The 25,351-nt window shown below is 61.6% G+C and overlaps 1 protein-coding gene across 3 annotated transcripts; it reads left to right on the forward strand.

The window, feature by feature from the left end:
• The first annotated feature begins 605 nt into the window (after positions 1 to 605).
• On the forward strand, positions 606 to 18,669 carry RNASET2 (ribonuclease T2). 3 transcript variants are annotated; one of them, XM_079781244.1, is made up of 10 exons: positions 606 to 710; positions 892 to 1,083; positions 3,535 to 3,598; positions 6,573 to 6,628; positions 7,868 to 7,925; positions 8,172 to 8,242; positions 15,627 to 15,740; positions 16,261 to 16,309; positions 17,346 to 17,420; positions 18,299 to 18,669. In XM_079781244.1, exons 2-10 carry the CDS (start codon positions 986 to 988, stop codon positions 18,467 to 18,469), a joined length of 756 nt encoding a protein of 251 aa, XP_079637370.1. In that variant the 5' UTR covers positions 606 to 710; positions 892 to 985; the 3' UTR covers positions 18,470 to 18,669. The 3 variants fall into 3 exon arrangements, with proteins under 3 accessions (XP_079637370.1, XP_079637369.1, XP_079637371.1); XM_079781243.1 differs by having other exon boundaries at positions 614 to 729; XM_079781245.1 differs by having other exon boundaries at positions 614 to 729; positions 3,538 to 3,598.
• The last annotated feature ends 6,682 nt before the right edge of the window (positions 18,670 to 25,351 follow it).

The following is a 25,351-nucleotide window of genomic DNA, read 5'->3' on the forward strand; positions in this document are numbered from 1 at the left end:
GGGGCGGCCAGGCTGGAAGGGAGCCTCTCCCAGGAGACCAGCGCAGAGGGCCCCCGGGGCTGGGGGCGTGTCCTCCGGGCTGGGGGCGTGTCCTCCGGGCTGGGGGCGTGTCCTCCGGGCTGGGGGCGTGTCCTCCGGGCTGGGGGCGTGTCCTCCGGGCTGGGGGCGTATCCTCGGGGCTGGGGGCGTGTCCTCGGGGCTGGGGACGAGTCCTCGGGGCTGGGGGCGTGTCCTCGGGGCTGGGGACGAGTCCTCGGGGCTGGGGGCGTGTCCTCGGGGCTGGGGACGAGTCCTCGGGGCTGGGGGCGTGTCCTCGGGGCTGGGGACGAGTCCTCGGGGCTGGGGGCGTGTCCTCGGGGCTGGGGACGAGTCCTCGGGGCTGGGGGCGTGTCCTCGGGGCTGGGGACGAGTCCTCGGGGCTGGGGGCGTGTCCTCGGGGCTGGGGACGAGTCCTCGGGGCTGGGGGCGTGTCCTCCGGGCTGGGGACGAGTCCTCGGGGCTGGGGGCGTGTCCTCGGGGCCGGGGCTGGTCGGGTCGGGTCGCAGCGTGGGGGCGCCGTGGGGCGTGGCTGCCAGCCCCCGGAGGCGGCAGGGGCGGGCCCGCTGTGGGCGGGTCCGGCGCTGGGCGGGCCCCGGGGCGGAAACGACCAGGCCTGGCGGCAGCGGCGGCCGGGACAGCCGGGTAGCGGCGCGGCGCGGGCCGGATCGCGGGTGCGGCTGGCGGGCTCCGGTGGGCGGCGGCCCCGAGGCGCTCCGGGTGGTCTGGGCGGCGGGCGGACGGCGGGCTCGGGGCGGGGGACGGGGATCTGGCCGGCGGGAGCCCCTCGCGGGCGGGGCTGACGGAGCTGCTCGCCGGCGCCCGGCGCCGAGACGCTTAAGGAAATGTGTCCAGTTTCAGGGACGCGCAGGGCCGGCTGGACCGCCTGCCCCGCGGGCTTCGGAAGCCGAGCCTTCGGCCCCCGCCAGGCGGCTCCACGGGCTCCGCGATGAAGCCGGCAGCGCCTGGCCGCGCCCTCCTGTGCGCCCTCCTGTGCGCCCTCGGCCTGGCCTGCTGCCTGAGCTGCGCGCACGGGCTCCCGAGGAGGTGGGTGCTCTCCTGGGCGCGCGGGGGTCCCAGCCTCGGAGCGGGCCGTGCCGGGTGGACGCGGGGTGTCCCTGCTCTGAACCCCCCCCAGGCGGTCGGCGCAGCCTTGGTGTGGACTCGGGCGCACTGGGTGAAGGGGTCCCTCCCTCCCCGCGTGCTCCGTCCCGGCGGGGGGTCAGGGTGGGTTCCGGGCTGACTGCACAGGAAACCAGCGGCGAGCCGCAGATTTGAGCTTTCCTCCTCTTCTGTTGGGTGCTGATCGCACTGATAGAGGGAGGTGGTTCCTGTGCGGTAGGCCTTGGAGAGGGGGGTTCAACTTGTTAGCCAGAGTTTTAATTGCATGTTGCTGCGTTTTGATACGCGGTGAGGGGTAACATCATAGCTCAGTTTTCCCAGAAGGCGTGCTTTCTGAAGGGCTCGGGTCCTTAGTGTTTGCCACCAGGTTAAGGGGGTGGCGGAGGGGCCGTGGGTGGGGCTGAGGGTCCCCGGGGCTCTGTGTGCTGCCGTCTGCTCCCCTGTAACGTAGACACACACCTGCCCCGACAGTGGGTGCGGGCGAGGGGAGGCAGTTGCTGGGAGGACTCTGTGAATCCCTGCCTGGCCAAGGGCATCGGCCAATGCCAATGCAGCTAAAGACGGAGCCGGAGTAGGTACCCCCCGCCCCAAGTCACACACCTGCTTCACCGGGACACCGCCCTGCCCGCGGCGTGGGGGCGGACGCAGACCCTCAGGGCGCACAGGTCGGGGCTGTTCCCACGGTCCCACCTGGCTGAGGGCGCGGTGACTGGCCCCCTCTCTCAGGGGCGGGGACTCTCCCTGCGTCCCCGCCTGGACTGCAGGTGGGGATCGCCCCGCGCTCTGAGGCTTCCTGTTTTACTGGGAACGCTGGCTGACGGTCTGGCCGCCGAGCCATGGCCCCCGCAGCCTCAGTTTCCACCTGTGAGACAAGGTTTCCACCCGCATCCGGGAAAGGCTCGGGCCCTCTCCCGGCCCTGCTGCTCACGCTGCCGGGCAGACGCCGGTTTTTCTTCCATGCCGAGCTCTTGTCTCAGCATTTCAGACTTAAAACCAGGTTTCCTATCGTCCGAGTTCGTTCCGTTACCCAGCGGTCCTCCTTACCCACGAGCGCGACTGTGGGGACCAGTTCTGTTTCCCCTGAACCCCATCTCCATCTGAGCCTGAGTACTTCCACCTGGGCTGTCTGTCTGTCTGTCTGTCTGTCTGCTGAGCCTGACAAAGAGGTTGAGCTTCCTGCTGCCAGCCCCCTCCGCGCCCCCCACCGTGAAGGGGTCTGAAGGGCGCCCTCTGGACGTCACCCCCTCTGCGGGGAGCGGGGAGGCCTCTCCCAATGGGGGAGGGGGAGGTCAGAGGCACCCGGCGGCTTCAGCGCCTTTTGTGCTGGGGGTTTCCCGTGGGAGGAGGGCGATGGTCTGTCTCCGACCTGTGAGCGCCCTTCGGACAGGGGTGCCTGGTGCTGTGCCCTGGCTCCAGGCCTTCCCGGCTTCCTCACCCCAGTTCAACCCCACCCCACCCTGCCCTGCCCATCCGCGCCCCGCCCCGCCCCGCCCTGCCCGTGGCTTCCCTGCCTTGCACTACATGACACTGCGCTCGTGCTTTTCTCACTTGCCCTCGTCTCCCTGGCGGCCATGTGCGTCTCAGGAGGGTGGGACTCATCCCTCGCTCAGGGCAGTACCCCTGTCCCACAGAAATGCCTGGCCTGTAGCAGGTATTCACTGTTCATTGAATGAATGAGTGCTCGGATGGATGGATGGATGGACAGATGGATGGATGGATGGATGGATGGATGGACAGATAGATGGACGGATGGATGGATGGATGGATGGGTGGATGGATGGATGGATGGATGGATGGACGGATGGATGGATGAATGGATTGATGGGTGGATAGATGGATGGATGGATGGATAGGTGGATGGATGGATGGACAAATGGGTGGATGGATGGATGGATGGATGGATAGGTGGATGGATGGATGGACAAATGGGTGGATGGATGGATGGACGGACGGACGGACGGACGGACGGACGGATGGATGGATGGACGAATGGAAGGATGGATGGATGGATAGGTGGATAGATGGATGGGTGGCTGGATTGATGGACAAATGGAAGGAAGGATGGATGGATGGATGGATGGATGGATGGATGGATAGGTGGATGGGCGGATGGGCGGATGGGCGGGTAGATGGATGGATGGACGGATGGGTGGGTGGATGGATGGATGGATGGATGGACGGACGGATGGATGGATGGATGAATGGATGGATTGACAGATGGGTGGATAGATGGATGGGTGGATGGATTGATGGACAAATGGAAGGATGGATGGATGGACAAATGGGTGGATGGATGGATGGATGGATGGACAGATGGATGGATGGGCTAATTTTTTAGTAACTGGAAAGCTCTAGGAGCATGGTTCCTTGTCTCAGCAGTGGCAGCCAGGAGTGGAAGAAGCTGATTATGGTCCACCACTGGCCTGCGACCGTGTGCAAGGTGAGTGTCTGCCTCCGTGGCCCCCTGACCAGGGATTCCCCTAGGAAGTCTCGCTTGTTTCCTCTCTGGGCCTGGGGCTGCTGCTCCGTGTGGCTGTGCCTTCCTGTCCTGGCAGCCACTCCCTCCAGGAGGGCCCTGCGACCGGTGCCTGGGGCTGTGACAGTGCCACCGCTGGGGGGCTCAGGGCGGCCGACATTGGTCCTCTGGGTTCTGGAGGCTGATTCCCAAAGGGATGTGCAGGAGGCAGCTGGTCAGTGATTCTCTCTCCTCATTGATGTTTCTCTCTCCCTCTCTGACATCAGTACAAATATTTCTAAAATCACTGTCTCCCAGAACTCAGCAGCGCCTGTCTCCTTGGCCTGCTCTTGTCACCTGTGGTTGGTCTTTCTGTCTGTGCCTCTGCTTGTCCTGGGCCCGTGCCCTAAGTGTCACTACGGAGGAGCCCTGCCTCAGTGAGGGGGGAGGGGGGCTCTTTCTCTCTGGACGGGGTCCTGTCTGAGGTGGGGGGCTGTCTGAGATGGGGGCCTGCCTCAGCCTGCCCCTGCAGGCCCTGCCCCCTCACCCTCCCCCTCCCCTGGGCGGTTTGTAAAGCCGAGTCCATTGCCCCGACAGGTGTTTCCTCCTGTGGCTGAGCTCTCCCTGACTTTACTGATCACGTTTCTGAAATGTTCACTCGAGAATCTAAGTCGAAGAGGCCTTTGCCCTGAGTTCCCGGAGGGCGCTGGCAGCGGGTGGCTGGGTCCGCTCAGGTGACATTCGGAGCTTCCGCTCTGGTTTCCTGCCAGCATTTGGTAACCATGGCGCTCTCCGCTTCCTCACAGGCTGGTCTTCTGTGGACAAATGACAATGAAATGTCACTTGTTAGTCTCACCAGATTGTACTCCTGACCCGAAAGGTGTCTACAGAGGGCGCTGCTGGGCGTGCTGTTCTCACGTCACAGCTGTTGTCTCTTCCCTCAGAGCAGTCTCCGCTCTTGGGTGTGTGTGCGCGCGCGCACGTGTGTGCGTGTGTGTATGTGTGTGTGCACACGTGTGCGCGCGCAGTCCCTGTCACCTGTGTCCAGTTGGGTTGGCCCTCTGGTTCTGGCTCCTGGGCAGCAGGATCTGTGGCCGGAAGGAGCTGTGTCTGCTGAGCTGCTTGGGTAGCGCTGGAGGCTTTCCCTCCGGGAGGGGGCCAGGCCCTCTGGTGGGTGATGTGTCCCACAAACGCTGCCTCACCTGATCCCACCTGGTCCCCACCTGCTCCTCACCTGGTCCTCACCTGATCCCACCTGGTCCTCACCTGGTCCTCACCTAACCCCACCTGGTCCTCACCTGATCCCACCTGGTCCCCACCTGCTCCTCACCTGGTCCCACCTGCTCCTCACCTGGTCCCACCTGCTCCTCACCTGGTCCCCACCTGATCCCACCTGCTCCTCACCTGGTCCCACCTGCTCCTCACCTGGTCCCCACCTGATCCCACCTGCTCCTCACCTGGTCTCACCTGGTCCCCACCTGATCCCACCTGCTCCTCACCTGGTCCCCACCTGCTCCTCACCTGGTCCCACCTGCTCCTCACCTGGTCCCCACCTGCTCCTCACCTGGTCCCACCTGCTCCTCACCTGGTCCCCACCTGGTCCTCACCTGGTCCTCACCTGGTCCCACCTGGTCCTCACCTAACCCCACTTGGTCCTCACCGGATCCCACCTGGTCCTCACCTGATCCTCACCTAATCCCACCTGGTCCCCACCTGCTCCTCACCTGATCCCCACCTGGTCCCCACCTGGTCCTCACCTGGTCCCCACCTGGTCCCCACCTGGTCCTCACCTGGTCCCCACCTGGTCCTCACCTGGTCCCACCTGGTCCTCACCTAACCCCACTTGGTCCTCACCGGATCCCACCTGGTCCTCACCTGATCCTCACCTGGTCCTCACCTGGTCCTCACCTGATCCTCACCTGGTCCTCACCTGGTCCCCACCTGGTCCCCACCCAATCCCACCTGCTCCTCACCTGATCCCACCTGGTCCCCACCTGGTCCCCACCCAATCCCACCTGCTCCTCACCTGATGCCACCTGGTCCTCACCTGGTCCTCACCTAATCCCACCTGGTCCCCACCTGGTCCTCACCTGATTTCCACCTGATCCCACCTTGTCCTCACCTGGTCCCCACCTGATCCTCACCTAACCCCACCTGGTCCCCACCTGATTCCCACCTGGTCCTCACCTGGTCCTCACCTAATCCCACCTGGTCCCCACCTGGTCCCCACCTGGTCCTCACCTGGTCCCCACCTGGTCCCCACCTGGTCCCCACCTGGTCCTCACCTGGTCCCCACCTGGTCCCCACCTGGTCCTCACCTGGTCCCCACCTGGTCCTCACCTGGTCCCCACCTGGTCTCACCTGGTCAACTCCAACATCTGCTTCTTACTTGTGTGTTTCATTTGATAGTGAAAATATATTTCTTGATGGCTGTTTATTTTATAAAATCTTCGTTTTAGCTAAACTGTTTGGAGGTCTACTGAGATCTGAGGCTCTGTGGTTCTCTCTCTCGTCATGTACTCCTGTTCTCACCTTGGCATTTCTTATGGCTCCAGAGAGTCCCTGGCTCACTGATGTATTCGGACTTGGTGCCTGAACAAACGTGAGGCCAATGGGGTATCAGCCGCCTTCTGTTCTCAACCATTTGTTTATGGTTATATGGTAGGAAAATTACTCATAGGCAAATAGCGTGTCTCCATCGGATTGACTTAATTTGCGAGCCCTTAAAAAGAGATAAAAAATGATGTTTTAATTCTGCCATTTAGACTGAGGACTGGTCCACTCACTGCAGATATGACGTCCAGCCCCATGAATGCATTGTTGGGATGAACTTACCGCCAAGTTAACGTGGAGTTTGTTTTGTGTTAGCCCTGTCACTGATTCGTGTCGAAAGAGAGGAAGGTTGCTAAGTCTATTTCAGTAAAAGCAACGAGCCCGTTGTTCTCTGTCTCTTTCCTAGAGAGCTGAAGATGGCTGCAGAGAGCCCCCGGACTACTGGACGATCCACGGGCTGTGGCGAGTACTCGCTGCGGGAACCCACGCAGGCCCGCGGCCGCCCCGAGACGCGGGGCGTCTGGTCCTGAGAGTTGCCCTTGAGATGTTGTTGGGCGTTCATTCTGAGAGACCCTGGGGTTCATGCCGTAGATCAGCCCCTCACCGGAAAGCACTGTTCCAGTTTCTAACATGACCCCGTTCTGCTGCTGAGTGCTGTTCTGATAGAGTAGGAATCGTCTAGGCTAAATATGCACTTAAGGGTTCTGAGTATATGTTAGGGTTACAGGATTTTGATTTTCTCATTTGGGGGCAGTAAGTACACATCTAAATATAAATTATACGCATAATCTATATTAGCGACACCTCACAGCCGCCCAGGTCGATTTGCCTGGCTCTGCCTGCATTCTGTGCAGCTCATTCTCTCGCTGTGTGTGCACGGTGTGTGCTGTAAATCGTACACATTGTCCCGCTGCCCGGCCGAGAGGAGCCCCCCCCCCCCCCCCCCGTTTTCACTGTGCACCTGTCCCTCAGGACAGGGGTCAGCAGAAAGCAGCTTAAAGCGGGGCCTGGCGACCCGGCCCATGGTCCACCTTCCCCAGGCTTGTCGGGGACCCTGGCTCTCTGGGGTCCTTGCCTGTGAGCGGGGAGGTCAGCGCAGGGTGATGCTCCGCCCCGTGGCGGAGGTGCAGGTGCAGGGCCGGGACAGCTGTGGCGGCTGGAAACACGGCCGGGTCTGGGGAGCAGGTTGGTGACCCCGTGGCCTGAGCTGCCAGTGGACGCAGAGGTGACGCGTGGGGACAGGATTACCGCCGAGGAGGAGGGCGTGGGCTCAGTGCGGTGAAAGGTCATCCCAGCGGGTCAGACCGCGTGCCAGGCTCTGAGCCTTCAGCGCACTGACTCACCTCCTAAGCCTCACCTCCTCTTAAAGGGGCAGACCTCCCGGTGGCTGTGGAGCGGGCTGGCAGGGGACAGGTCCCTGGGACCCACTGGAAACCCCTCCCGGGACCTGGCTCGTGCCCCCTGCGGGTGCCTTAGGCTCCCCCGCTGTTTGCATGAGGCTGGCCTTCCCCACCAGCTCTTTCCTGGAAGCGGGGCTGTGAGGCTGCCCTGAACCCGAGCCTGTGCGGACAGGCACGGCCCGCGGCTCCCAGGCAGCCGCCCCCCCATGTCCTCTGCGCGCTGAGCTGAAGGGTTTCCTCGTGTCCTTCAGAACCCATCCCACCAAGACTGACCTCTCCTTTCTTATTCTTTTATTTCAAGGGCTGACAAAGCGGACATGTGTAATCGGTCGTGGCCCTTTAAGTTGGACGAGATTAAGGTATTCACGTTGGGTTCTGTCCCACGGCCGGGGGTTGCCCTGAATGCGTTCTCCAGGCCGGACGCTGGCACCTTAGCGCCATGCGTATGTACAGCGATCCCCCAAATCCAATGGGACACCCTCGCCTCCTCGGCCCAAACCCCGAGGCCAAATGAGCCCAGAAATTAGCAGCCCTCCCCCTAGCGACGGGAGGCCAGAGCGCCTCCTCCGTGTGCCTGGACCCGAGTTCTCCTTTACCGCACGCAGGACCTCATGCCGGACATGAAGATGTACTGGCCCGACGTGTTCCACCCCTCTCCCAACAGCAGCTACTTATGGTGAGTGAGTTCTGCGCCACCACCAGCCCGAGACCCGTGTGAGAGGCGGGGGGCGCGTGCGTGTTCCGGGGACTGTGGGCTCAGGCCACGGAGCCGTGGTCCAGCCGGAGGTGTGGACAGCCTCCCTTAGGCCTCTCGGGGCGCCTCCCTCTCGCCAGCGGGTGGCAGATGAGGGCGAGTGGATTTCCTTTAGACACTTGCTTTTCATCGGGTGTTTCATTCATTGCTTTGTCTTAAAAACGTCCTCTGTTGAGGTTTAAATAACTTGCGTATCTTGGGAGCCGTCGCTCCGATCAGACAGGAGACACTAGTTCTCAGGGAAGAGCTGCTGCCTTGCAATATGTGAGGGAAAAGAAGACCCGGGTCAGAGGCGGGGCGCCTGGGGGAGGAGAGGGGGGTCGCTGAGGCTCTGTCCCCGGGCCGTGCCAGCAAAACACTTGGCTTCGGCACGAGCTGAGCCGACGAGAAACACGCTGTTTCGTCAGAGTAGCTCCTAAAAGCATCACCTTGGAAGAAGATACCACGAACGTGCTTTTTATTTATATTTTTAGTAACTGAGGATAACCCTTCATTTCCTCCTCCTCACTCCCGTGTGTCCATTTATAGTTCAGGTCACAACTGATCAGAATTTGTCCAACAAGGTTGGTGGAACCTGAAAGATTCCTAGGTTTCAGGAAAAGAGTTAAGGTGTAAAGAAAAGCTTTCGAACAGGAACTGGGGTGAGAGTGATGTCTGTGGGCCTGGTCACTGCTGTTCTGGGGGAGATTTCACTCGGGGGCGTGGCGGGAGGGGGGTGCAGGACCCTCGGATCCTGGGGCTGTGGGCTGAAATCTCCCTTCAACACGAAGGAGATACGCTCGGGAAACTGGGGCCAGGAGAGGCTTGTCATTGGCGTCTGTGCAGCCTGCGCTCCAGACGCTGGTTCCGCATGGACAATGGGCGGAAGGAACCGGAACCGGGAAAACGGTGAAAAAAGATTCACACGGCACTTCCGGGAGGGCCGGGTAACTGAGTGACACAGTGTAATACTCCCGGGTGTTACCATGTTCCCGGGTGACAACTGAGTGACACAGTGTAATACTCCCGGTGTTACCATGTTCCCGGGCGACAACTGAGTGACACAGTGTAATACTCCCGGGTGTTACCATGTTCCCGGGTGACAACTGAGTGACACAGTGTAATACTCCCGGTGTTACCATGTTCCCGGGTGATAACTGAGTGACACAGTGTAATACTCCCGGTGTTACCATGTTCCCGGGTGACAACTGAGTAACAAAGTGTAATACTCCCGGGTGTTACCATGTTCCCGGGTGATAACTGAGTGACACAGTGTAATACTCCCGGTGTTACCATGTTCCCGGGTGACAACTGAGTGACACAGTGTAATACTCCCGGTGTTACCATGTTCCCGGGTGACAACTGAGTGACACAGTGTAATACTCCCGGTGTTACCATGTTCCCGGGTGATAACTGAGTGACACAGTGTAATACTCCCGGTGTTACCATGTTCCCGGGTGACAACTGAGTAACAAAGTGTAATACTCCCGGGTGTTACCATGTTCCCGGGTGATAACTGAGTGACACAGTGTAATACTCCCGGTGTTACCATGTTCCCGGGTGACAACTGAGTGACACAGTGTAATACTCCCGGGTGTTACCATGTTCCCGGGTGACAACTGAGTGACACAGTGTAATACTCCCGGGTGTTACCATGTTCCCGGTTGACAACTGAGTGACACAGTGTAATACTCCCGGGTGTTACCATGTTCCCGGGTGATAACTGAGTGACACAGTGTAATACTCCCGGTGTTACCATGTTCCCGGGTGACAACAGAGTAACAAAGTGTAATACTCCCGGGTGTTACCATGTTCCCGGGTGATAACTGAGTGACACAGTGTAATACTCCCGGTGTTACCATGTTCCCGGGTGATAACTGAGTGACACAGTGTAATACTCCCGGTGTTACCATGTTCCCGGGTGACAACTGAGTAACAAAGTGTAATACTCCCGGTGTTACCATGTTCCCGGGTGACAACTGAGTGACACAGTGTAATACTCCCGGTGTTACCATGTTCCCGGGTGATAACTGAGTGACACAGTGTAATACTCCCGGTGTTACCATGTTCCCGGGTGACAACTGAGTAACAAAGTGTAATACTCCCGGGTGTTACCATGTTCCCGGGTGATAACTGAGTGACACAGTGTAATACTCCCGGTGTTACCATGTTCCCGGGTGACAACTGAGTGACACAGTGTAATACTCCCGGGTGTTACCATGTTCCCGGGCGACAACTGAGTGACACAGTGTAATACTCCCGGGTGTTACCATGTTCCCGGGTGACAACTGAGTGACACAGTGTAATACTCCCGGGTGTTACCATGTTCCCGGTTGACAACTGAGTAACAAAGTGTAATACTCCCGGGTGTTACCATGTTCCCGGGTGATAACTGAGTGACACAGTGTAATACTCCCGGTGTTACCATGTTCCCGGGCGACAACTGAGTGACACAGTGTAATACTCCCGGGTGTTACCATGTTCCCGGGTGACAACTGAGTGACACAGTGTAATACTCCCGGGTGTTACCATGTTCCCGGGCGACAACTGAGTGACACAGTGTAATACTCCCGGGTGTTACCATGTTCCCGGGTGATAACTGAGTGACACAGTGTAATACTCCCGGTGTTACCATGTTCCCGGGCGACAACTGAGTGACACAGTGTAATACTCCCGGGTGTTACCATGTTCCCGGGTGACAACTGAGTGACACAGTGTAATACTCCCGGTGTTACCATGTTCCCGGGTGACAACTGAGTGACACAGTGTAATACTCCCGGGTGTTACCATGTTCCCGGGTGACAACTGAGTGACACAGTGTAATACTCCCGGTGTTACCATGTTCCCGGGCGACAACTGAGTGACACAGTGTAATACTCCCGGGTGTTACCATGTTCCCGGGCGACAACTGAGTGACACAGTGTAATACTCCCGGGTGTTACCATGTTCCCGGGTGACAACTGAGTGACACAGTGTAATACTCCCGGTGTTACCATGTTCCCGGGTGACAACTGAGTGACACAGTGTAATACTCCCGGGTGTTACCATGTTCCCGGGCGACAACTGAGTGACACAGTGTAATACTCCCGGGTGTTACCATGTTCCCGGGTGATAACTAAGTAACAAAGTGTAATACTCCCGGTGTTACCATGTTCCCGGGCGACAACTGAGTGACACAGTGTAATACTCCCGGGTGTTACCATGTTCCCGGGCGACAACTGAGTGACACAGTGTAATACTCCCGGGTGTTACCATGTTCCCGGGTGACAACTGAGTGACACAGTGTAATACTCCCGGGTGTTACCATGTTCCCGGGTGATAACTGAGTGACACAGTGTAATACTCCCGGGTGTTACCATGTTCCCGGGTGACAACTGAGTGACACAGTGTAATACTCCCGGTGTTACCATGTTCCCGGGCGACAACTGAGTGACACAGTGTAATACTCCCGGGTGTTACCATGTTCCCGGGCGACAACTGAGTGACACAGTGTAATACTCCCGGTGTTACCATGTTCCCGGGTGATAACTGAGTGACACAGTGTAATACTCCCGGTGTTACCATGTTCCCGGGCGACAACTGAGTGACACAGTGTAATACTCCCGGGTGTTACCATGTTCCCGGGCGACAACTGAGTGACACAGTGTAATACTCCCGGGTGTTACCATGTTCCCGGGTGATAACTGAGTGACACAGTGTAATACTCCCGGGTGTTACCATGTTCCCGGGTGATAACTGAGTGACACAGTGTAATACTCCCGGTGTTACCATGTTCCCGGGTGACAACTGAGTGACACAGTGTAATACTCCCGGGTGTTACCATGTTCCCGGGTGACAACTGAGTGACAAAGTGTAATACTCCCGGGTGTTACCATGTTCCCGGGTGACAACTGAGTGACACAGTGTAATACTCCCGGGTGTTACCATGTTCCCGGGTGACAACTGAGTGACACAGTGTAATACTCCCGGGTGTTACCATGTTCCCGGGTGACAACTGAGTGACACAGTGTAATACTCCCGGTGTTACCATGTTCCCGGGTGACAACTGAGTAACAAAGTGTAATACTCCCGGTGTTACCATGTTCCCGGGTGACAACTGAGTAACAAAGTGTAATACTCCCGGTGTTACCATGTTCCCGGGTGACAACTGAGTGACACAGTGTAATACTCCCGGGTGTTACCATGTTCCCGGGTGATAACTAAGTGACACAGTGTAATACTCCCGGGTGTTACCATGTTCCCGGGTGATAACTGAGTGACACAGTGTAATACTCCCGGTGTTACCATGTTCCCGGGTGACAACTGAGTGACACAGTGTAATACTCCCGGGTGTTACCATGTTCCCGGGTGATAACTAAGTAACAAAGTGTAATACTCCCGGGTGTTACCATGTTCCCGGGTGACAACTGAGTGACACAGTGTAATACTCCCGGTGTTACCATGTTCCCGGGTGACAACTGAGTGACACAGTGTAATACTCCCGGGTGTTACCATGTTCCCGGGTGATAACTGAGTGACACAGTGTAATACTCCCGGGTGTTACCATGTTCCCGGGTGACAACTGAGTGACACAGTGTAATACTCCCGGGTGTTACCATGTTCCCGGGTGACAACTGAGTGACACAGTGTAATACTCCCGGGTGTTACCATGTTCCCGGGTGACAACTGAGTGACACAGTGTAATACTCCCGGGTGTTACCATGTTCCCGGGTGACAACTGAGTGACACAGTGTAATACTCCCGGGTGTTACCATGTTCCCGGGTGATAACTAAGTAACAAAGTGTAATACTCCCGGGTGTTACCATGTTCCCGGGTGATAACTGAGTAACAAAGTGTAATACTCCCGGGTGTTACCATGTTCCCGGGTGATAACTAAGTAACAAAGTGTAATACTCCCGGGTGTTACCATGTTCCCGGGTGATAACTAAGTAACAAAGTGTAATACTCCCGGGTGTTACCATGTTCCCGGGTGATAACTAAGTAACAAAGTGTAATACTCCCGGGTGTTACCATGTTCCCGGGTGACAACTGAGTGACACAGTGTAATACTCCCGGGTGTTACCATGTTCCCGGGTGATAACTGAGTAACAAAGTGTAATACTCCCGGGTGTTACCATGTTCCCGGGTGATAACTGAGTAACAAAGTGTAATACTCCCGGGTGTTACCATGTTCCCGGGTGATAACTGAGTAACAAAGTGTAATACTCCCGGGTGTTACCATGTTCCCGGGTGACAACTGAGTGACACAGTGTGTGCTCCATTGTTACCATGTTCAGCGATAGTCACATGTTTGCCACGTGGCTTAAAAGTACAACAAAGAACGTCTCCGGGGGGCTGGGGCCTGGAAGGTTTAATCCAAACCGCGTGGGCCATGTATGCTTCACGTGTGCTCGACCACGGCACAGGGGTTCCCCCTTCAGGTGGGAGAGCTCAGCCACACACGTAACGCCTTCGTGCTCTAAACGACAGAAGTCGCGATCACGCACTAACACGTGCCTGTGCTCTCCAGAGCTCCCAGCACAGAAGGGGAGGCCGCGTATGTGGCCGCTGTCCCCCGAATCACCGCCTGTGGCTCACGGTGGCCCGGTCGCCTTTACGGCGGGAGATTGTAGGGATGTCCCCGGCCTCGGCCCCGGCGCTGCCGTCAGCGGGGACAGGCTTCGTCGGAAAACTGTCCTGTGTGGCCCCCCTGAGGGGCCCCGGGGTCTTGTCGGGAAAGGCCAGGCGTGGGGCGTTGCGGCTCGCGGGGGGTGGGGGGGTGTGGGCCTCGGCGTCGGTCCCTGAGGCGGCCCAGCAGTCACTTGGATTGGACTTTCCTCCTTTAACACAAACTGGTCAGTTACCGCGGGGAAGTGAGCAGCACGCGAGGGAGCGGTTCCGCTCACATCCATCTCGGTCCCTGAAGACAGCTGAGGCCGCGCGTCTGCGGCGGGAAGCCTGCTCCCCACACCAGGTGCCGCTGCGTCTGCCCCGAGCTGGGAACTGCCCGCTCGGCCCGCAGCGCCCCGCGGAGCGGGTCCCGGGTGATCGGTCCCGTTTACACAGACCAGCGCCCCTGCCGCTCAGGTGCAGCTCCGGCTGGGGGAGGAGCCTCCGTTTTCCACCCCCAGGGCCGTGGTCGGCAAACTCGTCAGTCCACAGAGCCAAATATCAACAGTACAACAATTGAAATCTCTTTTGAGAGCCACATTTTTTAAACTTAAACTTCTTCTAACGCCACTTCTTCAACATAGACTCGCCCAGGCCGTGGTATTTCGTGGAAGAGCCACACTCAAGGGGCCAAAGAGCCGCCTGTGGTTCGCGAGCCGCAGTTTGCCGACCACGGCCCCCGGGCATAGGAAGTTCCCGAGTGACTTACTCTGGAGACTGTTCTGGACGGGACTCAGTGACCCGCCCGTGTCTGTCTCCTCGTGTTTGCAGGCTAGCCCTGGCCTGGGTGGGTTTCGGGGTGAATTGGTGCACATGCAGGCGTACTTCTGAGGTGCGGGGTGTGCTTTATGGAGCTCGTGGGGATGTTGCCTGTTGCGACCTGGTGGTTGATGAGTCACTGGCACAGCGGAGGGCCTGGTGCCCGTCTGTTTCCACGCTGCCAATGGCTCACGCCGGCACCGGCAGCTGCCGGCACCGTGGAGGTGGGGGCCGTGGTCTGCGATTAGCGGGGGGTCAGGTGGCTGCGCAACTGCAGGGCGTGACCGGGAAGTCGGGGTGGCGCTCGAGTGTGGGCTTGGGCTTCCTGGCCGGTGCCCTGTGGCGTGGTGCCCAGCCAGCCCCTCCGAGCCTCAGTTTCTCCACTTGTAACCAGCCTTGGGGAGCTGTGAGAATGGAGCGTGTGGGAACGTTGGAGAACGGTCAGTAACTGTTTCCTCGAATACAAGTCGCTGTGCAGTGGCCGCCATCGGGCTGGGCTGTTGGGTTCTGTGGACATGGACGCCCGAACTAAGAGCGGAGCAGGCCAGGCCTCGGCGTCTCTCCGTGACTGGCCTTGCCCGCCAGGCACTCGGAGGTGACCGCACTCTGGAGCCCGGCTGCGGGCAGTGTCGGGCGGTGGGGTGCCGGGAGGCGAGGGGGCAACATCTTCCTTCAGTGCCCCCGCCACCGTGCTCATGGGAGGAGAGGCGGGCCCCGAGGCCGCGAGGTCCCGGGTGGCACCTAGGCTGGGCGGAGGGGGGGGGGGTGGTCAGCGCCTGGGCGGCCCGTGGGGAGCCCTGTGCTCTCACCGTGAAGGCACCGCCAGGCCTCGGCTGGGCGCCCGGTGCCGGGAGAGACCGGGGACCTCTGGCGGCGGCCTGGCTTCCTGAGGTCCCAGCGGAGGCGGCCCCCTTCCAGGAAGCACGAGTGGGAGAAGCACGGGACCTGCGTGGCGCAGCTGGAAGCCCTCAGCTCCGAGAGGAAGTACTTCGGGAAGGCCCTGGACCTGTACCGGGGGCTGGCGCTCAACAGGTAGCCGTGGCCGCAGCTTCCTCGCCCCTGACTCGGTGTGACGTCCGTCCCCGCTGCGCCCGGAGCCCTGGGTGGAGCTGCCCCTGAGGGGCCGGGGCCCCTGGTGAGCGGCCACGTGGTGCGGACACGGACATGGGCCGCCTCTCCGGGCGCGGACACACGGGGTGCGGGGGTGGGGGCGCTGGGTGCGGGGGTGGGGGGCGCTGGTCGGGGGGGGGGGTGCTGGGCGTCAGGGGGGTGCTGGGGGCGGGGGCGGGGGGCGCTGGCCGGGGGGTGTGTGTGCTGGGCGTCAGGGGGGTGCTGGGGGCGGGGGCGGGGGGCGCTGGCCGGGGGGTGCTGGGCGCGGCAGGGGGGTCCGGCCACCTCGGCCACGCGCTGGCTGTCCTCACAGGCTGGCTGCCGGAGTCCCGGGGAAGCGTGGCCTTTAGGACATTGGACTGGGTCTGGGAAAGTGATGCTGAAAAGAGGAGAGAGGAGAAGGGGCCTGGTTAAACAGCCTTGTTCCTCACTCTGCTTTCAGCATGCTCCAGAAGCTGGGGGTCCTCCCGTCCGGGGGCAATTACTACCAGGTGAGTCCCTGCCAGCGTCTGCCAGCGGCGCCCCCTCACCGGCGCCCCGCACATGCCCGCCGGCCTCCCTAGCTGCCTCGCGGCGGCTCCTGAGCGGATTTTTATAAAGAGGATCCTACTGGTGCAGAGAGCGAGGGAGAGGGGGGAGGGAAACATCACTGATGAGAGAGAATCGTGGAGCGCTGCCTCCTGCAGGCCCCGCACTGCGGATCCGGCCCAGGCACGTGCCCCGACGGGAATCGAACCCTGACCTCCTGGCTCACAGGTTGATGCTCACCCACTGAGCCACGCGGCCGGGCCAGCAGGTCCCCTCCTTAGACTCAGCTTACGGATGTCACAGGTGTGGGTGAGGAGGGTTAGGCCCCGACAGTAGTTTAGGGTTGGGGCCCCGTGGCCGGACAGAGTGGGACACCCCTGCCCCACGGTCCCGCTCTGTGGCACCTGCGCTGGGCGGACGGCCGGGCCCGTGGGTCTGTGTCCTCCCCACGGAGGGGAGGGGGAAGGATGGGGCCTGGGACGGCGTCTCGCTGCCCTGAGCATCCTCCTCGGAGGCCGAGAGGGGGTGCAGGCCGCGGGGTTCACCGGACTCCGCTGGAGCGGATGGGGGCTGGTGTCCGTGCGCTGAAGCGGCAGTGACGCGCGATTGTGGCGCCCCTTCTCCGGGCGGCCGGCACGTGAGGGGCCAGGACCAGCCTGACGTGGGACTCAGGGAGGGCCCGGCCACGCGTCCCGGCCACGCGTCCCGGCCACAGGTCGGGTGCTTTCCCACCAGGCGTTTCCTGCGTCTGCCCCGCCCCAGGCCCTGGTGCCGACGGGGAGCAGGGCACGAGGACAAGAGGGAGCTGGAGGTCTGGCGGCTGGAGGCCACATCCTGTCCTTGGTGGGGGGCACCCAGCGCCTCCTGTCCTGTCGGCCAGCGATCAGCCAGGACCCGGGTCCAGCTGGTGTGCGAGGGAGGGACCCAGTGTCAGGGCTGCGTAGACGGCGCTGGCTTCTCTGGGGGAGTTCCCTTCTGACGCACGTTACTTCACGTCAGGTGTCAGACATCAAAGACGCCCTCGCCGGCCTGTACGGAGTCGCGCCCAAGATCCAGTGTCTCCCGCCGGAGCAGGTCAGGGCTGTGCGGCTGCGCTCTGTGCCGAGCAGCCGGGGTCCACACTGCTGGCAGCTGTGTGCTCACGTGGAGTTTCCGTGTGCTGCTTGTGTGTGTGTGCGCACGTGTGTGGTACAGACATTGCTGTGTGGAGTGCACATGGCACATGCTGTGGGTGCGGCGTGTGTGTATGTGTGTGTGCATGTGCATGTGTGTGGTGCAGGCATGTGTGTATGTGCCATGTGTGTGTGTGGTGCAGGCATGTGTGTGTGCCGTGTGTGTGTGTATGTGCCGTGTGTGTGTGAGTGTGTGCCGTGTGTGTGTGTGTGCCGTGTGTGTGTGTGTGCCGTGTGTGTGAGTGTGTGCCGTGTGTGTATGTGCCGTGTGTGTGTGTGTGCCGTGTGTGTGTGAGTGTGTGCCATGTGTGTGTGTGTGCCGTGTGTGTATGTGCCGTGTGTGTGTGTGTGTGAGTGTGTGAGTGTGTGTGTGTGTGTGTGCCGTGTGTGTGTGTGCCGTGTGTGTGTGTGTGTGTGTATGTGTGTTGAAATCACCTGTTCTTTGGCTCCAGGCCCTGGGGCAGGGTGTTGGTCCCTTCCTACCCAGGATGCACCTGTCCCGGGAGGGCCGCGGTGGGACACCTGTGGGCTGGCATTGGAGCTGGAAATGTTTACTGCGTTCCACCGGTCCAGTTCACACACGGGCTGGGCTTTGTCCGCGGAGCAGGGCCTGGCCTGCACGGGCAGCGTTGGAGGACGGGGTGCCCGGAGCCGGTCAGGGCTGGGAGCCGCCTCTGGGTCAGGCTCGAGGCCCTGCCCGGGGCCACCAGGCTCCGGTCCCCACGGAGGACTGTGAGTGACCCCGGTCCGAGGGCTGCAGCGTCTCCGTCTCGTGCGCAGGGCGAGGAGGTGCAGCTGCTGGGGCAGATCGAGCTGTGCTTCACCAAGGACCTGCAGCTGCGGAGCTGCGCGGAGCCCGGGGAGCCGGCGGGCGGGGCGTGGGGCGCCGGCCTCGCCCGGGACCTGGAGGTGTGCAAGGACGGCCCCGTCTTCTACCCGCCGCCCCCCTAGCCCGGCCTGAGGCGCGTCTGGGCCTGGGGCGTCCGAGTGGTGAGAGGACCCACAGGCTGCTGTCCAGAGGCAGCGGAACCGCGTGGCTTCGTGGCTGCCGTGGCCCCCGCGCGCCGTGGCTCAGCCTGTTCCGTTTTGCTTTTCACTCCACGGGTGGATGGATTCCGCATCCCTGAATAAAGCCGTTCTCTCCTCCTGTGGTCATCTCTTCGCGTCTTCGCCGAGGCGACACCTTGGCGTCGGGGCAGGTGGCCGGGACCGAGGACTCGCGCTTCCCTCCGCGGGCTGCCTCCTCGGCGCAGGCTCCTCTCGGCTCCCGCTCTCAAGCTGGGGCGTCGCCCCTCCTGCCTCGGGGTGGACAGTTCTCTGTCCCCGAGGCCAGAGGTGACCACACGTTCCCCGCAGCGTCCCCTCGGCGGCCTGGCCCAGGCGCGGGCGCAGGTCTGAGGGCCCTGGGCGCGGCTCTGAGGGCTGCACGTCTCCCCCTCCCAGGGGACCTGCGTGTGCTCACAGGTGCCAGGCGGCTCCCGGCGGGCACGGCGCTGCCCTGCACACTAACCCGAAGGTCAGGCACACAGGTCCCTCCTCCCTGTCGGAGGCCTGGGCCACCAGGTCATAGGTCAGTCCTTGGAAACGTGGGTCCATGTGGGCCGGCCTTAGGGACCCGCTGCCAGGCACCCACATGGGAAATGAGGTGCCTGGGATCGTGGGAGGAGTCCTTCTTCTCTCCCAGGTCACCCCACGCGGTCCAGGGGGCTGCAGGGCGCCCGGGCCCACGTCACAGAACGTGGTGACCTGGCTGGTTGGCCTGGGTGGGGCCGTTGCCACCTGCTCTGCTCTCTGGATTGTCGGGGTACGTTCTGGGCGCCCCACCAGACGAGCGCTGCTCGAGCGGCCACAGTGCCCTGCACAGCCGCTGGACTCGGAGGTTCTTGGAAAGGCGCCTGGGTGACCCCTGAGGGGTCTGAGGGTCAGAGCATCCGGGAGGAGCGCAGCTGGGGGGGGGGCGGGCAGGTGCTGGGGGGCAGCGGCTCTCGTTCACGGTGACGGGCAGGATTTAACCTGCAGGAAGGGCCCCTGTGCCGTGGGGTGGGGGGGGGGGCACTTCCTGAGGCGGAGCCCTGGGGGGAAGGGAGGGCCTGGGGGGGAGGGGAGGACCTGGGGGGGAGGCACAGCGAGGGGACTGGAGCTCGGAGACGATGACCCGTGATCACACCCCCAGGCGGTCCCTCCGCCTTCCAATGCGTTTCACCAAAGGGAACGCAAACACGTGTGTTCACGGAAACAGGATCCACACACGTGCTCGTCACATAGGGTCCTTACAGTCAAAAGTGACAAAACATGGGCGGGATCTTTACACATGGAAGGAGCCCTCGTGCGCTGCTGGTGGGAATGCAGACGGGCGCAGCCATTATGGAAAACAGTATGGAGTTTCCTCAAAAAATTAAGTATGGAACTTCCATCTGACCCAGTAATCCCTCTCCTAGGACTATATCCTAAGAGACCCGAAACACCAATCAGAAAGAATGTATGCACCCCTGTGTTCATAGCAGCACAATGTACAGTAGTTAAGATCTGGAAACAGCCCAAGTGCCCACCATGGATGAGTGGATAAAAAGCCGTGGTACATTTACACCATGGAATACTACGCAGCGGTAAAAAAGAAGGATCTCTCACCCTTTGAGACAGCATGGAGGGGCCTGGAGAGTATTGTGCTAAGTGAAATAAGCCAGTCAGAGAAAGACAAGTGTCACATGATCTCACTTATGTGTGGAATCTAAGTGACAAAATAAACTGATGAACCCAGAGGCATGGGAGCATGGAACAGAGGGCGCAATCTCAGAGGGAAGGCGGGGAGGGTGGGTGGGTGGGAGGTGCTCAACCAAAGACCTGTATGCACATGTGCATAAGCCATGGACATGGACAATAGGGTGGGGGCGGGGCGGGCTGGAGGGGGTCAATGGGGGGAAAAGGGGGACGTATGCAGTACTTTCAACAATAAAGATTTTTTAAAATACATTAAAAATACAAAAAAAAAGGGTATTATTGGCCCAAGTAATTGAGAACCGCGCCTTCAGGTACAGTTTGATCAGGGTCCCACTCAGCTCCTGTGGAGTTGGCTGGGCTCCGTCCTCCCACAGAGGCGGGCCTGGCTTCTCCCCGGAACCAAGGAACAAAAGGGCGGCAGCTGGGCCGGCCCCCGCCCCTCGCCCATGGGGGAAGCTCCAGGCCATTCCCTTTGTGAATCGGCTCCCTGGCCTCCTGTTCTCCTCCTTTTCTCTGTAGGACTTGGGACAAGCGGCCCCTCCCTGCAGGCGCTCGTCCAAGCGGGCGGGTTCCAGTGAACGGGCCACGTGTACGTTTTATGTTAATCACGGCACAGCAAGTGCCTGCGTCCTATCTGGGCTTCCCACGCAAGATCTTCCCGAATCCTCACCACAAGCCTGCAGCCGCGACCCGGCCCTGGACCGGGAGACGGACGGATGCTTAGCCGCCTGCTCGGCGCGGCGAGGCTGCTGGGCGTTGGAAATGCGTCCGAACTGTACGCGCGCCAGCGGGGCCCGCTCCCTGCCGGTGCCGCTGTGAAGGCGAGCGAGGCTGGACGAGCAGCAGCCTCTGCTTCAGGGCGATGCCCCCGCCCCCTCTGTGCCGACAGCGGGTGCCTTGGAGCCACTTCCTGCCCTTGGCCAGCAGCCCCTCCTTCCACTTCGGGGCTGAGCCTTTATCCCCCTCCTTTGGACCCGGTCCCTGCAGAGAACGGGGGTGGGGGGGGGGGTGGGGGGGGCAGACGGCTCTTCACACGGAGGCTTCGCACCCTGTCTGCGTGCTCGGTGCCGCCGGGGCTGCCGTGGCCGCTGCCCAGGCCCTGGGGACGGGGTGCCGTGCACCCGCACCGAGGGCGACGAGAGCCAGCTGAGACCGGGGCCCAGGCTGCTCGGGACCCCGGCTGGGAACGCCATAGGAGCCCGAGCGGGCGTGTCCCTGGGGCAGGTGGTGAGGCCGCCGCCGTCTCTTCCTCGCTGAGAGCGGAGCGAGGGGACACGCCGCGCGGGCTGTCTGCTCCCTCCGCGCCTGTCACGCTCCAGCCCGCGGTCACCGTCCGGGAGCGAGGTGCGGGGCGCGCCTCCTCTCACACGGAGGCCACGGCCACCTCTGGTCCCCTTCAGCCTGGAGGGGCGGAGCTGGGACGACACCTTTAAAGGGGAGGGTGCCCGCCTGCCTGGGTGCTGCCTGCCAGGAGCCGGGGCCTTAACGCTCAGGCCTCCGCGAGGCGCCGGCCGCGCTGCCGTCAGAGGGGACGGGACGGGGGGTGCAGGGCCCTCGGACGGGGCAGTGGGCCAGGGCCGCACACCGGGCTGTGCAGGGGGAGGCCCCCAGGAAGCAGCCCCCCTCGTGGCTGGGACCCACGTGCCCCCCCTCTCTGTCGGCCTCTTCCATTCCCTCAGTAGCGCTGCCCTCGCCGTCTCCATGGTTTCAGCCCAGGAGGCGGTGACTGCACAAAGCCGCGAGCGCCTCGGGGTCAGGCCACGCCGTCCTTGCTCCGCCGTGGGCGTTCCGCCTGCGCGTCGTGTGACCAGAGCCGAGGGCGGCCTCACCTCCATGGAAACCTCTCCTTGGGGCTCCCCCGCCCCGTCAAGGCTGCGCGCAGGGAGGGAGGGTGGCAGTCAGCCAGGACCCGTGCTGGGACCGAAGCAGAGTCCTGCCGTGCCTGCACGGGGACGGCTCGGGCTCGCTCCCCGGCTCCCCCTCCGTCCTGCGCCGCAGTCCAGTCCCGGCCGACCCCGGCCTCAGCCCGGCAGGGAAGGGGAAGTGAGACCCAGGCCCATGGCTTCACATTTAAAACCATGTGGCACCCTGGCCCGTGTGCTCAGCGGTTAGAGCATCGCCCCACGGACCACAGGGTCTCGGGTTCGGTCCGGTCAAGGGCAGGCACCTGGGGTGCAGGTTCAATCCTCCACCCCCCGTTGGGGCGCGCGTGGGAGGCAACCAATCGATGTGTCTCTCACACATCGATGTTCCCCTCTCTCCCCTCCCCCATGCTTTCCTCTCTCTAAAAGTCAATGGGAAAAGGGTCCTCGCTCACTGGGTGAGGACTAAAAACCACCCGCCAAGCACGGGGTTTCCCACACCTTCTGTGTGAGGCCGAGGGGAAGGCCGCCCCGGCACGTCCAGTGGGGCTCCAGGGGTCAGCGGCACCATCGTGTGACCCGGCTGACAGTCCCAGCACCAGAAACACGCCACGTGGCCGCTCTTCCCCCCCCCCAACCCACCCGCTCCGTGCCCCCCGCCCGCTCCGTGCCCCCCGCCCGCTCCGGACCAGCCGGGTCCAGCCACAAGCCCGTCGGCCCGTGACACCGCCTCCCGCCCCCGCCGTCGGGTGCGGCCGCGCCAGGCCTGAGCCACGCTGGCCCTTGGACCGAGCACCGCCCACCTGAGAGGAGGTGGGAGGACCTGCCAGGAGGCGGGCTCACGTTGTAGCAGAATAAACCCTCACCGGAGTGACCAGGAGGCAGAGAGCGGGGAGCAGTCGGGTCTCTGCTCGCACGGCCTTTGATTCCGGTGGAAGAGGGAGCCTGTGGCGGAAAGCACCGGGTGTGCGCGTGCGGACACCTCAGGTCACCGGTGCGAAGGCCGCCAAGTCCCCTGTGGACTCAGAGTGTCCCAGGTCCGAGCGGGGGCTCTGCACACGCAGCCGGGCCCAGGTCAGCGCCACGTCCCCTCCGTCCCCGCCTCTGCGTGTTACCGTGTGAGCCTCCTCCGTCCTCTCACCTCTGCGTGTTACCGTGTGAGCCTCCTCCGTCCCCGCCTCTGTGTGTTACCGTGTGAGCCTCCTCCGTCCTCTCACCTCTGCGTGTTACCGTGTGAGCCTCCTCCATCCCTGCCTCTGCGTGTTACCGTGTGAGCCTCCTCCGTCCTCTCACCTCTGCGTGTTACCGTGTGAGCCTCCTCCGTCCTCTCACCTCTGCGTGTTACCGTGTGAGCCTCCTCTGTCCTCTCACCTCTGCGTGTTACCGTGTGAGCCTCCTCCGTCCTCTCACCTCTGCGTGTTACCGTGTGAGCCTCCTCCATCCTCTCACCTCTGCGTGTTACCATGTGAGCCTCCTCCGTCCTCTCACCTCTGCGTGTTACCGTGTGAGCCTTCTTCGTCCTCTCACCTCTGTGTGTTACCGTGTGAGCCTCCTCCATCCCTGCCTCTGTGTGTTACCGTGTGAGCCTCCTCCGTCCTCTCACCTCTGCGTGTTACCTTGTGAGCCTCCTCCGTCCTCTCACCTCTGCGTGTTACCGTGTGAGCCTCCTCCATCCTCTCTCACCTCTGCGTGTTACCGTGTGAGCCTCCTGTACCACTCTGCCCTCCCCCTGCCCTTGTCCAAATGAGTCGCGCTGTTTGGTTCTGCTTTCAGTCCCCGGGAGATGTTCTCCAGGCCATGCAGTGATGTCCGTATCTGTCTCTCGCAGACCGAGGCGACGTCCGGTCTCTGTGCGTGTCACCGGGTCCCCATGGCTGCCGGGGTCCTGTGTCCGACCTGCATGGCCTCCTCGTTCCTCGGAACACGCAGCTCAGATGCCCAGTCGCCTTCAGCAGCGTGAACCCCAACGTGCCTGTGATCTCCCCGCCACAGGCGTCTCCGTCCTGACACCGTGTTGGACAGATGGCTCGTTACACGGAGCGGGAAATAGCACCAGTGTCACCCACACGGAGGAAATCCACGCTGGAGCCCCGCCTTCACGCTAGGAGCCCCCCCGCCCCCCGAAGAGGGGAGGGCAGGGCGTTTCTCAGACCCGTTCACCGTCACGAAGCCGGCCTGTCCACGCGTCAGCCCTCAGCGGGACGTGGGCTGAGAACGGTGGTCGCAGCGCTTGACTGTCCGCGGCCGAGTGTGACGTGCCGTCCAACGTTTACACAGACACAGCTGCTCGTCTGTGCCGTTGGGACTTAGCCCAGTTTTTATGTTCACAAAGTGGTTCCCCAAACAAGTCCGATCAGCGGCACCTGTTTTCTTTCTGTTGTGATTTCATACTTTACAATAAAGATTTTAATTATCCCTGGGTTTGTGTGTTTGGGATGTGAGATGTTTATTTTTCCCCAAATTGCCGATTTCCCCACAAGTAATTAAATACTGTGGTCAGACCATGGGCATCTTCTGCGGTGACTGACGGAGGGGACGTGGCGCTGACCTGGGCCCGCTTACTGACGCGCGTGCGCACCCGTCCCGACCTCTGCCCTCCGCGGCGGGCCTTTGGCGTAGCTGCTGCCTCTTTAGAGCAGGAACTGCTGTTGCTGTTTTTATTCTGTTTGTTTCGTGTGAAATTCTTGTTAATTCCCTTTAGTTGTAAACTACCAGTGGGTTTCGGCTGTCGTCACGGGACAACTGAAGTGAAGTTTTGTAGAACACACGTGTCTACGTGTCTCCGTGTTCCCAGCAGGACATGGGACAGTCCTGAGTTTCCGTCCGCAAGCCAGCCTTCGATGCTGCCACACCCGCGCTCGAGCGCACGGGCCGGGCGGAGAGCGTGTTTGAGCTGCAAAGACCTTCCCGGCCACGTTTAAAGCACCCGCGGGCGCAGCGCTCCCACCTCCTGTGGTGAAGCTCGCGTGAAGCGAGCTCGGCTGCCGCGGCTTGCTCCAGGCCCCGCCGCCTCACGCCCGTCCGAGCAGCCCACGCCCGGGATTCTGCCAGCGCAGCTGGGAGGCTCCGCGGACGTCCATCTGGGGGGCCGCCCCACGGCGCAGCGCACCTTACACGGAGGTGAGAGGCCCGGGGGCTGCACGCGGGAGGCTTTCCTGGGCGCGTGGGGAGAGGCGACTGCACGTCCTCCTACGTTCCCCGCTCATTCCACTGTGGCTCCTCTTCACAGCCAAGCCCAGCCCGGCCCCTCCCC

This window comes from Cnephaeus nilssonii, assembly GCF_951640355.1.
Source record: "Cnephaeus nilssonii genome assembly, chromosome: 9".
Classification (NCBI taxonomy): Eukaryota; Metazoa; Chordata; class Mammalia; order Chiroptera; family Vespertilionidae; genus Cnephaeus; species Cnephaeus nilssonii.

What these genes read in the sequence shown, in the direction of transcription:
- RNASET2 (XM_079781244.1), top strand. Translation starts at nt 986, where the DNA reads ATGAAGCCGGCAGCGCCTGGCCGCGCCCTCCTGTGCGCCCTCCTGTGC. An exon ending in GCGCACGGGCTCCCGAGGAG is followed by an intron (nt 1,084 to 3,534) that starts GTGGGTGCTCTC and finishes TCCTTGTCTCAG; the next exon opens with CAGTGGCAGCCAGGAGTGGA. An exon ending in CGGGGGCTGGCGCTCAACAG is followed by an intron (nt 15,741 to 16,260) that starts GTAGCCGTGGCC and finishes CTCTGCTTTCAG; the next exon opens with CATGCTCCAGAAGCTGGGGG.